Source organism: Carettochelys insculpta, chromosome 9, assembly GCF_033958435.1.
Source record: "Carettochelys insculpta isolate YL-2023 chromosome 9, ASM3395843v1, whole genome shotgun sequence".
Lineage (NCBI taxonomy): Eukaryota > Metazoa > Chordata > Testudines > Carettochelyidae > Carettochelys > Carettochelys insculpta.
The window spans coordinates 60011521-60026556 of record NC_134145.1 but is presented as its reverse complement, the minus strand read 5'-3'; the positions used below and the strand labels follow the sequence as shown (position 1 = coordinate 60026556).

General features: G+C 42.9%; 1 protein-coding gene across 2 annotated transcripts in view; it reads left to right on the top strand.

Annotated features, from left to right (window-relative positions):
- The window catches only part of COP1 (COP1 E3 ubiquitin ligase), a 163441-nt gene that overhangs the window by 66612 nt on the left and 81793 nt on the right, over positions 1-15036 (top strand). For both annotated transcript variants that reach the window (XM_075003155.1, XM_075003156.1), the window contains exon 12: positions 7749-7892. In XM_075003155.1, the coding sequence (XP_074859256.1) occupies positions 7749-7892 (144 nt within the window). The remainder of the gene's footprint in view (positions 1-7748; positions 7893-15036) is intronic.

The following is a 15036-nucleotide window of genomic DNA, read 5'->3' as shown; positions in this document are numbered from 1 at the left end:
CAAAAAAACCCACACCCTTTTGAATGAAATTTCACATAGTGTGTGTCAGGTTTGTTTGTTTGTTTGTTTTTTTTTGTGTGACAAACGAAGACTTGGGAATGCAAAAGGTGATCCTTTTAATTGTGGCTTTGCATGCATGAATAATAACTTTGTTGTAAAGCTTGCAACTCTGTTAATATACACTTTGTCATTACTATTTTGCCTTAGAATAAAAATGTATTAAAAATGAATTATTGGGCCCGTGCTTTTAATTTCTTTCTGGTTATTAGTATCTGTTACTGTTGTCTAGCACAGATTTTGAATAGTTCATTGTGGTTGTCGTTTGGGGTTGTCATTCTGGTTCTTCTACTTTTAAACACTGATCATGTTTATATTGTTCCGATGCACTTCAGGCAGATCTTCTGAGCCATAAGGCAAAACTGTGGAGAAGATCTTGTAGCCTATCCTATGTGTTGGGTGGAAGCTGATGTGGTGTTTTGGGAGGCTACCTTTTTTTGGAATTCATTCAGGGTTCATTTTTGCATTCCTTGGACACAAACGTTTCACTGAGTTCAGCAGGAACATCTGGAAAGCAGAATTGTATTGTTTGATTCTGATTCCAAATTGTTTCTTGGCAGCGCTTTGTGGTCCTGTTCACCAATCTTGAGCAATCCTGTACTATGCTGTGTAAATCAGCGTGTGGAAGAAAAAACACTAGATTTTCATAAATACTGATGACCGTCGTTCCCGCTAACTTTTTCCGTCCATGGGTGGAATAAACTTTGTTAGGAGCATCAGTGCATGTGTGCGTGCGTGCGCACCACCGGCAGAAACGCATGCTACGCACCATAGGTGGCTGCAGGTGCTCTGCTGATCAGCTGGGTGGCACCTGAATCTCTCCCGAGCAGCCGCCCAAATGCTCAGCTTACAGGGAACACTGCTGATGACTTAGTGCTATTTCCATTCACCAGAATGTTTCTCCAGCATGGTCGGAAACTTCTGTGGCTCTCGGGAGGAGAAGCACAAAATGAGCAGCGGACTATTGAAAGGCAAGCTGTACAAAAATAAGACTTTCTTCTTCATTCTGTCCCTATAGATCAGCAGGGCTTTTCCTTGAGAACAAAAGTAATTTTTGCATTAGAAGCTTGTAGTGGAAGGGGAGGTTCTGGGAGTCTCAAGGCATACATAAATGGGATTTACCCTGGTGTGAGGGCTACCTAAGCTCTTGGCCAGAAAAGGAGGAAAGTGGTTGGAAAGGAGGAAGGGTAAAGAGTCAAAGGTACACTCGGTAGGTGGGACAGGGAGAAGACTGAACTCGTGCTGCTTTTGGAATGCCTCGCTTTTCGAAAGTTTCAAACATTTTCTAAACAGTGGAAAATACTTTCTCCTTTTATGTTTAGAAATTTGGGGGCGGAGCAGGGGAATGCTGCGGTTTTGTAAAAGTAGACCACTGTGGAAGGTTATATTTGTGCAGCCCCTAGGCCAAATGAGAGCTTGACTTGGTGACCTCTAGGCATTACTGAAATATAAATTGTAATGAACAGTATGACAGCTGGATTAGAGAGTCAACCAGTTACACTGAGTGAATTTGTGCTGTGGTGCAGAGAGCCTCTATACAACACTGCCACACTACTTGGGCCCCGTGTGTGGTATAGAGGGCAGAACAGCAGTGTGTCTTACAAGCATTGCGGAAGAAATATCTATTCCCTGTGATATTGCAGACTCTGGCTTGTGATGGGAAAGAGGGGCTGTCTTCTCTAGGGTTTGGTTTCATTTTCTTTCTGCCTTTGGCACCATTTGGTGTTTATGTTGCTGGGGTGAGGGGACCCTGAGCATTATGTCTTCGGGATAACTTTGGTTTGTGATTCACAAGCCAGCTTTCCTTGGTATGTGGAAGCACAGGTCTCCATCTCCTATTTTTTTTTCATTGCTTTTAATTAATGTAGTAATGCCAACAATGTACAGACAGGAAAAAATGATGATGGTGCTTCCTTAGCAGAACATGACCATACGAGAAGGGCCTTGTTGAAAGACATGCTCCACTTCTTTCTCCACCTTTTTTTTCCAACCTCCCCCATCCCCACCCCTTACAGAATAAGAAGCTGTTCTTGATGGGATTAGGTCAGTTGCTTGGAAAGCCGTTAATACATCATATGCAGCTTTTCAGTCACTTTTCACCTCACCATTGCCAATATTTTGGAAGGCTCATTTAATTCTTTTGAGGTTAAATTTGACTTTAATAATCTCCCAGGTTAAAGTTTAGCTGGAAACAATAAAGAAACATTCACATAAGAAGAATGTACTGATTTAGGAATGGAAGAATAGAGTTGGTTGTTAACCAATGTCTTAGAGATTTTTTTGTTACATTGGAAATAAGGAATTGAGAACTTCAGAAAGTATCTAAAATATCCACATGTTGAGTCTGCAGTGACTCATCGGGGAGAGCCAAGTAATGTATTTTTATTTGTCATTAAATTATTTGCTAGATTTTGATCCTTTCCATTAGCTAAAGAGGTTCTGTATCTAAATCTTCAGCAAAATCTTCTGTTGGCCAAACTTTTTGTTCTGGTTGTGTGTGGTGGGTTTTTTAAGGCTTCAAGTTAATCAGAGTAACGAGCCTAATTTTAAGAACTAATTTTTAGACTATCTTGGTTGTAATGCTTATTTCATTCTGTGACAGAAAGCATGTGTTTACAGTAAGTCTGGGGAAAAAACAAATGAAAGCATTAGGTGTAATGAGGGCAGGGGAGAGTATGAGGCATATCTAAAACTACCCATACTAGTATTACTGCTTTTGCTCTCTGGGGCTACGTCTACACTAGCCAAAAACTTCAAAATGGCCATGCAAATGGCCATTTCGAAGTTTACTAATGAAGCGCTGAAATACATATTCAGCGCCTCATTAGCATGCAGGTGGCAGCGAGCCGCATCAGTTTTGAAGTGCCGTGGCTGCCCACATGCTAATGAGGCACTGAATATGTATTTCAGCGCTTCATCAGTAAACTTCAAAATGGCCATTTGCATGGCCATTTTGAAGTTTTTGGCTGGTGTAGACACAGCCTGGGTGAGGGATAGCTCAGTGGTTTGAGCATGGGCCACCTAAACCCAGGGTTATGAACTCAATCCTTGAGGGGGCCATTTAGAGATCTGGGGCAAATATATTAAAAAGGGAGCAGGGGGAGGATGGTACTTGATCCTCTCAAGAGGGCAGGGGACTGGACTTGATGACCTCCCAAGTCCTTTCCTGCTTTGAGATGTGTATCTCCATGTTTTATTTTATTCTGTTTTTTTGTTTGTGTTTAAAAACTTGGGTGAGTTGGGACTGGGAGAGGTCTCTCTTAGCTGCCCAAATGAAGAATAAAGAGAATATGAAAATTAACAGTTCTGATGTCAATACAACAGATATTTGTTTTCTATCGTGTCTCGTGCCACCAGGACTCATGGCTTTCCTTTTTGCTTTTGGGGAGGCTATAGTTGCTAACAAATGAACTTTCTTTCCTTTTCTGCACTTCAGCTAGCTACCATGCTTAGGTTTCATCCTGAACATGTCCATTCAATGTATAAAGTAGCTATGTTGCCTATACAGTAGCCTGTCAGAAATGAGTCCGGACTGTCCAGTTCGCAGTGTTTTGAGATGTTCTGGGTGACGGTAGCTCCACAATGTGCACTAATAGGCAGTTTCAGTAACCAGGCCAATGAGTGAACGGGTATGAAGCCCTAACGACCTACTTATCTCTTGAGGTTCAAGCTACAGCGGACTGTGTATTAGTGGTGGGTGTAGAAGTATATGGTCTCCTTGATCTGGTCTGGTGATGGATAGAGGATTTCAGTCTTCAAAGCTGTCAGTCAAGTACTTGCCCGAGTATTAAAGTCACTTAAAATAGACATTTAACACAGCCAGATTTTTCGATCATTAAAAGACCCAACAGGCTTTAAGGCAATGTTGACTGATGGACTTTTGGCTCACAGTGCACCTGAGGGGTAAGCATTAGTCAGTTGTATTGTATGGTCTGTGGTCTTACTGCTTAATCTCTTGATGGATAGTCTTTTTGGCACAGTATAGTTTGTTTCTGACTGTTTGATTATACCTTTCCATTGTTCAAATAGATTATATGACTCCCTCAAAAGTTAATTGTATGGTGGCTTGAAAACCATATGTTAGAAATATGGTATAGGTCCTGTGATTTTTTTTTTAATTAAGCTATGCATATGTAAGAATTTATACTAAAGTAAAATGTACTTCAAATACTTGTAGAAAGTATACTGTCAAGGTAGACACAAATTACCTTGTGTTTATATCACGCAGCCCAAGCGAATTTATTTTTAAAACCCCAAGTTCAACTTAGCAGAAGCATGAGAACACATTAAACGATCAACTCTTCTGAAAGCCTGGAGATTATTGTCAGTGTGCCAAGGTGCTGTCCGTCCTAGTCAGGGTGGGTGGGGAAAGTGGGGCTTTGCAAAAGCTCTTGGGGGTTATTTTCCTTGATGGTAAATAATCAATTTGATTAGCAAGTTGAGCTTGTACTTCATTTTATTTTTCATTTGTCAAACTTAGTTCTTTTGCAGTAGGGGTGTAAATAGCTACTGTTATGTATATACTGTGGATGGAGAATTCAAGCCAAAATGCAGCTATCTGCTTTAATAAAGGGGGGAGAGGTGTGAATTTTTCCCCTCCTTCCCAGCAGATGAACATCTGTACAGGTGGCAGTTTGCTCTTTCATTGGTTTTCTCCTTGCAGTGTCTTTGGAGGTCTGAGAGTCAGTTTTATTGAATGGAGTGCAAGCTCTTTATTTTAAAATAAAGTTCTTTTTTAATGGTAGATTAACTTTTAGACATTGAAGTACTGATTTTATTTACCAAGGTATGCTGTTAAGAAAGAAAAAATGTATAACATGGGTATAACGATAGTCAAAGTTTGTACAGCTGACAGTAACAAAACCTCCGCAGGTAAGACAGGATTTTCAGTTTTAATAACCTGGCCCTTTACCAGACGTGGTAATATTTCTTTTTCAGCAGCAGAAGGCTGAGGATATAAATTGAATCCCAGTAGATGAATAGCCGCCATCAGTTTAGTTATGCTGTACTAGAAACCACAGGGCAGCAAAACAGTAGCTGAGACAGCAGTTCAATTAAGATTGTGGTACAAATAAATACATTGCCATGTTATGTAGGATTCTGGTTGTAAACCTCTTTCGTGGAGCTGAGAGACTTGACGTGCTGAACTGCTCTGACACAGTGTTCTGTAAAAAGCAGCTTGGCTGGATATGTCTATGACAATAACCAGACCTGAGAAATCCTCTTTTTCTCTCCTGTTTCCCCCTAAAATAATGCCAGACCAAATGTCACTTATCAGGGATTAATCTGCCTTTGGAAGTGCTGCAGGGCTTTCCCACTCCAGAGAACTAAAGGAGGGGGGTTCCTCTAAGGTCAAGTGTCCCTAGGTGGTTCACACTGCTGGAATGTCATGAGGTCCACCATTGTGAATACCTCTCCTTTCTGCTGCTTCCAGATATAGCCAGGCAGCCTGTGCTGCTCCTGTGAGCAGACTGTTCCTTAGGAGTTTATTTTTCCTGCCCATCCTTCCAGCTCACATAGTTCAGGGAGTTCTCTTGGGTCTGGGGTAACCAAGGCTGGAGGTTCCCTCTGAGGTCTGGTAAAGGCTGGGGAACAGGTCTTACCTGGGTCTTGTCTCCATGTCCTGATATCTATGGCTGGTCAGGCTCTGTTTTTGATAGAACAGCTTGTGTGGGGGTAGGGGGGACAGAGTGGGGTGGGGATGTCTTTCAATAGCAGTGAGACAGAAGAATGCTTTAAAAGTAGGAAACTAATATAAAACCACATAAATGGGTAGAGCTGGGAGCAAAACTAAAACAATAATGGACTAGGTATAAAATTTGATGGTATGTTCCCTTTCTAAGGCTCCACAGTTTCAAAGATTCAGTGTAAACTGGTACATGTCAACTTGAACATGCGTGCAAAGTGCTCAAGGGCCTTTGCTATTCAGGGTACCATCATGTACCACCACCTGTGAGCAGCAAAGAAACTAAAAAGGTTTGTGGCCATTCCTTGGTAATGCTTGGGCTGTCTCGGTGCCTAATTTTATACATTGAGTTAGAAAATGTTCCATGACTTGTACAGTCAAATCTCATACCACTGGGTACTTGTTCCAAAAAGCTCAACAACTGGGTAGGATCTTAATTACAGTGATTTACATATTCTCTCACTATTGTCACAAAAGTAGTTTTCCTGGTTGAATAGCTGCAATTCTGTCAACGTTTTCTGTCAGCTTTCATGGGTGAGGAGGAAGAAGATAATCTTCTGAACATGAAAAAATATAAAAAGTATCCAGGTGCTGCTTAACTACATGGAATGATGGCTTCAGTGTCTCTGGTTGCTCTGAGCTTCTCTGAACAGGATTAGAGTGAAAATTGGACCAATATGTGGTCATTTTACTTTGCTACCATTCAGAACGCGGAGCATAGTGTGAAACTGACAGTTACACTACCATCACTTGCTGCTGATTGGAAAACTCATGAGTACTTGCATAGTCGTGCACTGAATTTTGTTCACTCCAGAAGGAGGCAGCTGGTGTAGTGAAGGGGAAGGCACTCCAACATCAGCCAGAAGAGCCTTTGTGGGTTGATGCTGCTATGATTGACAGTGGCAGGAAGACTTTAGGTCTGCAGCGGGAGTTTTCCTTCTTTCAGACCAGGGTAAGGACTGCCACTTTTCCAACCTATCTGTCTGTAAGAGACAGAACACTCAAAGCCCTGCATTGTCCTCTGCAACCCCTCTGGAGAAGGTGATGCTTCACTTGTCACCAGGGAGTAGCCTCTCGTTGGTAGCTGTTGTTTCTATGACTGTTACGTATCTGGTACATTTTTTTTTTTCCCAAGACCTCTCTATGCATTAACTTGATAACGATGCTCACCATTTGTAACCCACTCTCCCTTTTTTTCCTTCAGATGTCTTTTATGTTTGATCAGAGGGTCTTTCTGGCTTAAGGGTTAACCTCGTTATAAAGTGACCATGTTTTCTTTCAGTGCCCACTGACATCTGTAACAAACATGCCGAGCATTTCAAGACAGAAAATGCCTTGCTTCCCCAGAACAGCCCTAAATTGAAAGCATATTGTGTGGGGCTTTTATAATTCTGATAGTATATTTTTCATTTTCCTGTTGCTCAGGGAGTCGGAAGGTCTTTACCATGAGTATAATTTGCTTGGATTTCCCAGGGTTAATGCAAAACTGCCACACTCAAAGAGGCAAGGGGTGGAACAAAGTCAATCAGCAATATCCTAAGGCATATTATTCATGTGCCATGTGGTCAGATCTTTCTTACTACTTTCCCAGTGTGAGCTGTCAGCTTTGACATTTGGCTACATTGTCATGTGGATGGTAGAGTTGAGCTGAAAAACCTTTCAGATGTCTGAACAAAGGTGCCATCGGCAGGAGGGATATTGTGCAGCCACAAAAGTCCATTTTCAGTAAATCGATTTTACTAAACTCGGGGGGGGGTGGGGCTTGCTTGTTGCGATCTCTTGATGCTGCTGTGCCTAGGAATAGGAACGCCGTGCTGTCTGAGTCCATTTGCAGCAGTGGATTTATCTCGGTACAGGGAGAATGTTGCATATGTTTTTGAACGGCACGTTTTAGGAGAATTGTAATAGCCACATAGCAAACCCTAATATCACTCGGGCAGTAAAATGTCCTGTTCATAAGTGCATATGTCTTACATGGTCCTTGATTTCTCCCTTTGCTCCTCAGTATCGAATTTGACCGGGACTGTGACTATTTTGCTATTGCTGGGGTGACGAAGAAGATTAAAGTCTACGAATACGGCACTGTCATTCAGGATGCAGTGGACATTCATTACCCCGAGAATGAAATGACCTGTAATTCCAAAATCAGGTATGCGTTGCCTTTGCCTCAAGTCCCAGCATGCTTTGCATTAGTGTCTCTTGCACATACTAAATAGAGTATTGCTTTCCTTATCCTTTGCACTGTGCTGGTGAAGGGGAGATGGAAAAGTTATGTTAGAACTTTGTTTGTATTCCTATTGGTGGGCAGTTCAGACACTGCTCCAGTTGAAATAAATTTGCACGGCTTGCAATGCCAGATCCTCACCCCCCAGAAGTTGCATTTAAAAGTACTCACGAACTTACTGCAGTAGCTAGTGCACGAGGGGCGCCTGGCGCAATTGAATTATTAGTTCCTTCTTGAAAGCGGCTGTACTCAGCAACAACGCAACTCCGTAAAAAGAGTTTGTAAACAGCACGATCAAAATTCCAAGTGAAGGAATTGATCATGGTTGGGGAGGATGTATGGACTGAGGAGGAGAAAAACGAAGATATTCCACTGCAGCTGTTGTCACATGTAATTAGAGCCGTAATGAAAATTGTTTCCACACATTTTTATTCAGTGCCACAGGTCAGGAGGAGAAGTTGTGGATGGCATATGTGGAAGGGACCTAGGTTTAAAGTGCTTTGAAGTCTCCCCGGTGCCCTCGTAGCTAGGATCTTTCCTAATCAGTTCCCCTCCATTGTCCCTTCTGCCCCCATCCTACTGAGACATATCTAATCATGGGCTTGTTAACATCTACATGCAGGAGGTCCCCTTTTAGTGGTCCTCATAAGATCTGCTAGTGCAGAACTTCCTTCCTGGGACCCTGATACCCCAACTCAACTTAGACGTTTGTGCTTGCTTGCTAACACACACAGAGAGACACCGGGGAAATCCCCAAACAAGCTGTTGGAATTTTAATTGAAAATAGGTTTCTGTAAAATCCAGTGAGCACCTTTAAAGATTATATTTGAATACAAAAATTCTATTGCTTTCAAAAACACAGTAAAGTCTCGGGGGAGGGAGGGAAAATAGCGAAAAGATCAGACTAATTTGTCACTACAGTGAACATCTTCATCTATCAGTCACCTTACTGAACTTGCTCTGACCACCCAGTCTATATTTTTGCCTTCTTAAAATTAACAAAATGCATCTAATATTAAAAGTAAGTTTTAATTGTAAAATCCCATTTCCTATCCATGGGAACAGTTTCTAGTAGAATCCTACCACATATCCATTTTACGACACAAAGCTATGGATGTTACAAAAGGCACATTTGCACCTGCAACTTCACACTCCATAATCACAGTGCTTCATAACGCTAAACAGTTCAGTCAATCCACTTCTGTTCAAATAGTCTTCTAATTTGGAATATTGTGCTACTATGAGAAAACATACAGAATGGGACCATCCTGCTTTCAAAATGCAGAGGTCTCTTGGCACTGTACAAATGTAGAGAAGACACTTTGTTTGATTCAAAGAATTTGCAATGTTAAAACACAGGTTACAGCAAAGGGAAACATCATGCTGATGAAACATTCAAGAGGCAGTGTTTGGGCCTATTTTGGTTATATTCTGTCTCTTCGATTTTAACTGCAGTGATAGTCTTTACAAATAGCAGTAAAACCAGTCTTGAGTGAAATCGTCATTTGTTGGTATAGAGCCTGTAGCAATGAGGTTTATATTTTAAACCCACCTCTGTTAAATATTCATTGGCTTGCCTTTTTCTTCTACTTAGCAAAATCAATCGTTTCCACCTTCCTCTGTGAGCAGTATAAATTGGTGAATAACCTAAAAGATTATATCATAGCCCTATGGGGAACTGGTTGGACTCATAAACTATTTCTTTCCAGACATTGAAGCATTGATTTCCCTCGACCTGACAAGATGTGGAAGGACAGTAACTTTTTTTTGCGTGGAAGGGGTGGGATGTTAGTGTAACATCACTGAAACTCAGTTCCAATGGGTTTGTTTTGGTTTTGGTTTGGGCATGTAGCTGTGGGTTCAGTGCACTTACTGCACTTCGAGTAGAAAGAGAGCTTTGAAGTGTATTTGATGATTTTCTGTTCCTCTGAGACTGCTTCCAAGCTGAACTTGCTACTTCTAAATTTGATAATCTAACACTGACAGTCTTCTCAGTAGAAGGTAATTTTTTGTGCACGCTTTTCTGGCAGCCTTCTGTGAGGAGAGAGCCACATTAACACATTTAGGGAGGTGTACTGTGTCAACTTTGTGTGTAAAATGAGACACTTTTCACAGCTTCAGGATTTCTCCTTTTCCTCTCACAGGCTGTGTGTGTGTGTGTGTGTGTGTGTGAAATGCATATTCAGCGCTTCATTAGCATGCGGGTGGCCGCGGCACTCTGAAATTGACGTGCGCGGCTCGTCCCGACTGGGCTCCTTTTCGAAAGGACCCAGCCTACTTCAAAGTCCCCTTACTCCCATGAGCTGATGGGAATAAGGGGACTTCGAAGTAGGCGGGTTCCTTTCGAAAAGGAGCCCTGTCGGGACGAGCCACGCAGCGGCAAGGTGCGTCAATTTCAAAGTGCCGCGGCCGCCCGCATGCTAATGAAGCGCTGAATATGCAATTCAGCGCTTCATTAGTAAACTTCAAAATGGCCATTTGCGTGGCCATTTCGAAGTTTGGGGCTAGTGTAGACACGGCCCATTTGTGATAAGGCACGTGGCTCCATAATCAGGCTGATCTGTCATCAATGGAGTCTCAAATAAAAGGGTGACAAGAAGATGTCCTACTCGTTATTGAGTGGCTGCCAAGAGGGAGGTGAACATGCTTGGCAGAACACAGTGTAGTGAAGACTGCTTGATTGCTGGTTGTATTATCCAAAAAACCCATATTTAATAAAAACTTAAATAAAGGGAATCTGCTTTACCACAAGCTCTGATTTAACACATCGTTTTAGTTTAAGCGGAGAGTGATTGTCCAACTGCATGTTCTGATTTGCCAGATGGGTTTTTTTTAGATGTCACGGCTATACACCAGCTGTAATGATGTGAGATTGGGACCTCACAACTAAAAGAGCAAGAAATCAGTCTGTTATAATGTAATACAGGAGTTCTCACAACACGATTTTAGGGGCTTCAGTGTGGAGCCATGAACTCTTGCTGGTGGAAACTCTGACAATTTTTCCTAAAATACATATTTTTTTCTGAAATTTTATATATAAATTTTCAAATTTTTTATGATGGGGGTTTTTGAAAATTCATTGTTTAAAAATAATGTACAATTTTCCATTCCTTACTGCACTTAAACTGAATAGAAATGAAAATGAAGTGTTTTGCATGTTTTCTTTCACTGCTAGCTAGTAAGTCTGCTGCTCTGAAAAATATATTTCTTCTCATTTTCCACAGAAACAGACTTGTTAGCTAGTTGGGAGGAAGTGACAAGTGATAGTAACAAACATAAAAATATCACTTTTCAGTGCAAGTTGTGGGCCAAATTAAGCCCTTGATGAGGGAGGTGATAAGGGAAGCATCCGGCTGATGGAGGAGGTAGTGAGGATCGGGGGTGGGATGGGGTGCCATCACCTGGGGCCCGTGTTGGGGCCATCTGTTTATATGGTTGAGGCCAGAGCCACCAGGGATGGAGGAGGCTGCAGCGGTAAGGGGCGACAAGCAAAGTGTGATAAGGCAAGGGCCAGAGCCCAGCAGCCAGAGTCTAGGACTGGAGGGGGCAGTGGGGGTTGATGAGGTGGAATGGTGAGCCTGAAATTGCACAGCCAGAGCCTGTCACCTGCCACACAAGAGCCAAAGCTGTCCTGGAAAGGTGGGACATTTATGCCTGCATTTGTGCACGCTCCTGAGTCTGGAGTGAGAGAGGCACTGCTCCTATTGGTGGACCAGAATGGAAAGGCTGCTGCTTCCTCCTCAGTGACCAAGTAAGAAGCAGTGGCTGCAAGAAGAGCTGCTTGTTGCAACAGCATAGACTGCGCCTACACTGTGAGCTAAAATCGATTTTAACATCGGTTTATTAACACTGGGTTTATCAATTCGATTTTGAGCATCCTCACGTTCCCACATGCTCCCTAAAAAATTTACTTATTTCTGCCACACGCAAATAGCTTAAATTGAGTGCTGCAGCAGTGTACTGTGGGAACCTAGTCCACAGTTCCCTGAGCCCCGCAGCGTTCTGGCTATTTTCACTGCTGCACTTGGAGGGAAAAAAATGCCCTCCAAGTAGGTGTGAGTATCTGACATCTTCCCACATTTCATTCCCCTTTTTCCCTTGCCGTGTTAAACAAATGTTCCTTTTTCCAGACAGGGTCTGGCATGCCTAGGTAAGAGATGTGCTTTTTATAATTGAAGGGAGGAGAGGGGTAGTAAAACACTTCAGAATAGTTAGAAAAAAAAAGATTTTGGGTTTCCCAACTGACAGGTTTTTGAAAATGGGATGCAAAAGCACTGGATCTTTGCAGGCTTGGATCTGGATTTGGACCTTCTGGCAAAGAAGACCCTCAGTACAAGACTTTGGTTAAGTAGACACGGTGCTACACTGAAACTGCAATGAATCTTTGAAAGAGTTACAGCTCGGGGCAGCTAAAAGACCCTTGGCTAAAGCCAGCCCTAAAAATCATGATCACCCAGGGAGGCACATCTCCTGCCCCTATTAACAGTGTACCTAGGCTTGGATCTAGGTTTGGACCTGCATCTGGATGTAGACCTCCTGGAAAAGAAGACGCTTGAAAGAAGAATGTGTTTTCGTAGACATGGGTGCTATGCTGAAACTGCAATGAATCATTGAAATAGTTATGGCTTGGGTGGCTAAAAGACCCCTGATCATAGCCAGGTCTGGACCTGCCAAAGAAGACCTTCAGAAGAAGAATATTCCTCATTGCAAGCCTTACTACGAGATCTGTGGTAATTGTATAGCTACTACATTGCCTTCGTTGAAACAGGTTACAGCTTGGGGTGGCTAAAAAACCCCTGACTTTTCCCAGCCCCTTGGCCTTTGGCTAAAGCCCATCCAAAAATTTCCTCTGAGAGGACAGCCACACTCGTGACAAAGTATTTTATTCTGTCGCTCAAAAATCTTGACTGACCAGGGAGACTTTACCTGGCCGGCTACGGGACCCTCACTGTGTGCAAATTGCCTGGCACCTTGTACGGCACGTCCTTCTGTTGGTTTGGGGTCAAGCCACGTGGTGCAGCTGGGCGCAGGAAAGTTCCAGACTGCGTGGCGCCGCTGGTGGCGGGGGTGAGGGAAGCGAGGGATTGGGGGTCAGGATAACATGTAAGCAGCTGAAAAGAAGTTTCTCGTCTTATCAGAGAAGCACGACCCCACCCACAGCCTAGATGCCACATCGTGGGTGGGGGCAGCAGCTGGTGCCAGGCAGTTCAGGAAAAAAAGAACAGGCAGCTAGCACAAACCCCACAGCCGCGCTTCTAGCAAACGAAAAGAGAGATTTTTTCAGCCTCTCGTGACCCTACAGCCATGGGTTTCCAGGTGCCCGATTGAAACGGTATTCCTGTTGCCTAATTCCTCTGCACCTGAGAGCAATGGAGATGGAAGAGGTCAGAGCAGAGAACTGGGGGGCATTGTGGGGCACATACGGGACATGTGTGGAGGCTAATTAATTTGATTTAAAATGGCACTTCCTCGTTACCCTTCATTCGGAATTTTAAATTCGAACTAAACATTACACCCATCAGGTTACTACAATATTATATCAACATTTTGTTGATTTTAGTGCTCCATAAATCAAGTTAATGAAATTTACAGTGAAGACAGGCACTTGAAAAATCGGGCTATCTCAGTGTAGATGTGGCCTAAGACATGCTGTTCTGAGAGCCCCAACATAGTAATGACTTTGCAGGTACTTGGAGACACTTGGCAGTTAACTGCCTACTTCACAAAAGTTTTCCTGATGCGTGTAAACAACCTACTAATAGGCATGCTAGGGAGAGAGAGAGAGAAGCTTATTGGTGTGCTCAGTGGAGTAACAGCATGGAAGGTGAGATGTGATTTGCAATTCCAGTGAAACTTCTCTGGTAGTGAAATCGATCTGTGAAGGAGTTTAAGGTTTCCCTGTACATGCCATTCCTTTCTTCAGGTAGCACAAAACTGCACTCACATAGGATTTTGGGTTTTTTTTTTCTTTCTGAATTTAATATTGTAGATCAGTTTGGAAGAAATTTCCTGTAAGCTTTGTCCAAAACATTGATCTCTTCCCTCCACATCCCTGGAGAGGAAAAAAAAAAAACTTGTTACTCTTGTGACTGCTTTTTAAACAGTGGCTCTGACTGTCATTTATGGATAGAGGCATGTGACTGCATTTGTGAGGATGTGTCTGGACGAGCTTAAGTCTGGTGCCCTAGAGCAGCTGTGAAAAGGGAAGCCCTTGCCCAGCATCAGGCTGGCCCCATCCCAGCCCTGTTCTGAGTGCTAGATGGGGGCTTGTTGGAGATGATGCTTCACAAGGGCTATGTCTACACTAGCCCCAAACTTCGAAATGGCCACGCAAATGGCCATTTCGAAGTTTACTAATGAAGCCCTGAAATGCATATTCAGTGCTTCATTAGCATGCAGGCAACCGCGGCACTTCGAAATTGACGGGACTTCGAAGTAGGCGGGATCCTTTCGAAAAGGAGTCCTGTTGGGACGAGCCGCGCAGCGGCAAGGCGCGTCAATTTCGAAGTGCTGCGGTTGCCCGCATGCTAATGAAGCGCTGAATATGCATTTCAGCGCTTCATTAGTAAACTTCGAAATGGCCATTTGCGTGGCCATTTCGAAGTTTGGGGCTAGTGTAGACACGGCCTAGGAGTAATTCATTGTAAGCCTTTTTTGGAGCAGGCCCCTTATGCCACCTGGGTTTGTCTTTCTCCCACCTGCTTCCTAAAAAAAACAAAAAAATAAAAAAAACAAGAAGTCCTGTGTCACCTTATAGATCAACAGATAAAGGCATTCTTGCCTATATGGGCTTTCTAGTCTCACTTTAAGACTAGAGAGGAAATAAGCGTGTGCATTTTTTGTTAAATTTGCTCAGCTTCCCCCAAAAGTACTAAAGTCTTCCAAGAAAAACAGATGACACATAAATCCTTATAAAAATCCCATTTGCAGATTCATAGCCTTAGTACAGGGAATAAGCCCTGGCATTGTGTAGGAACTATAAATGGCGCCTTAGGATTGAATTATGATTTGCAGTGTCCCTAGCTACGATAAGCCATAATCTCTCCCTTCTTTGGTGCAGAGGGAGAAA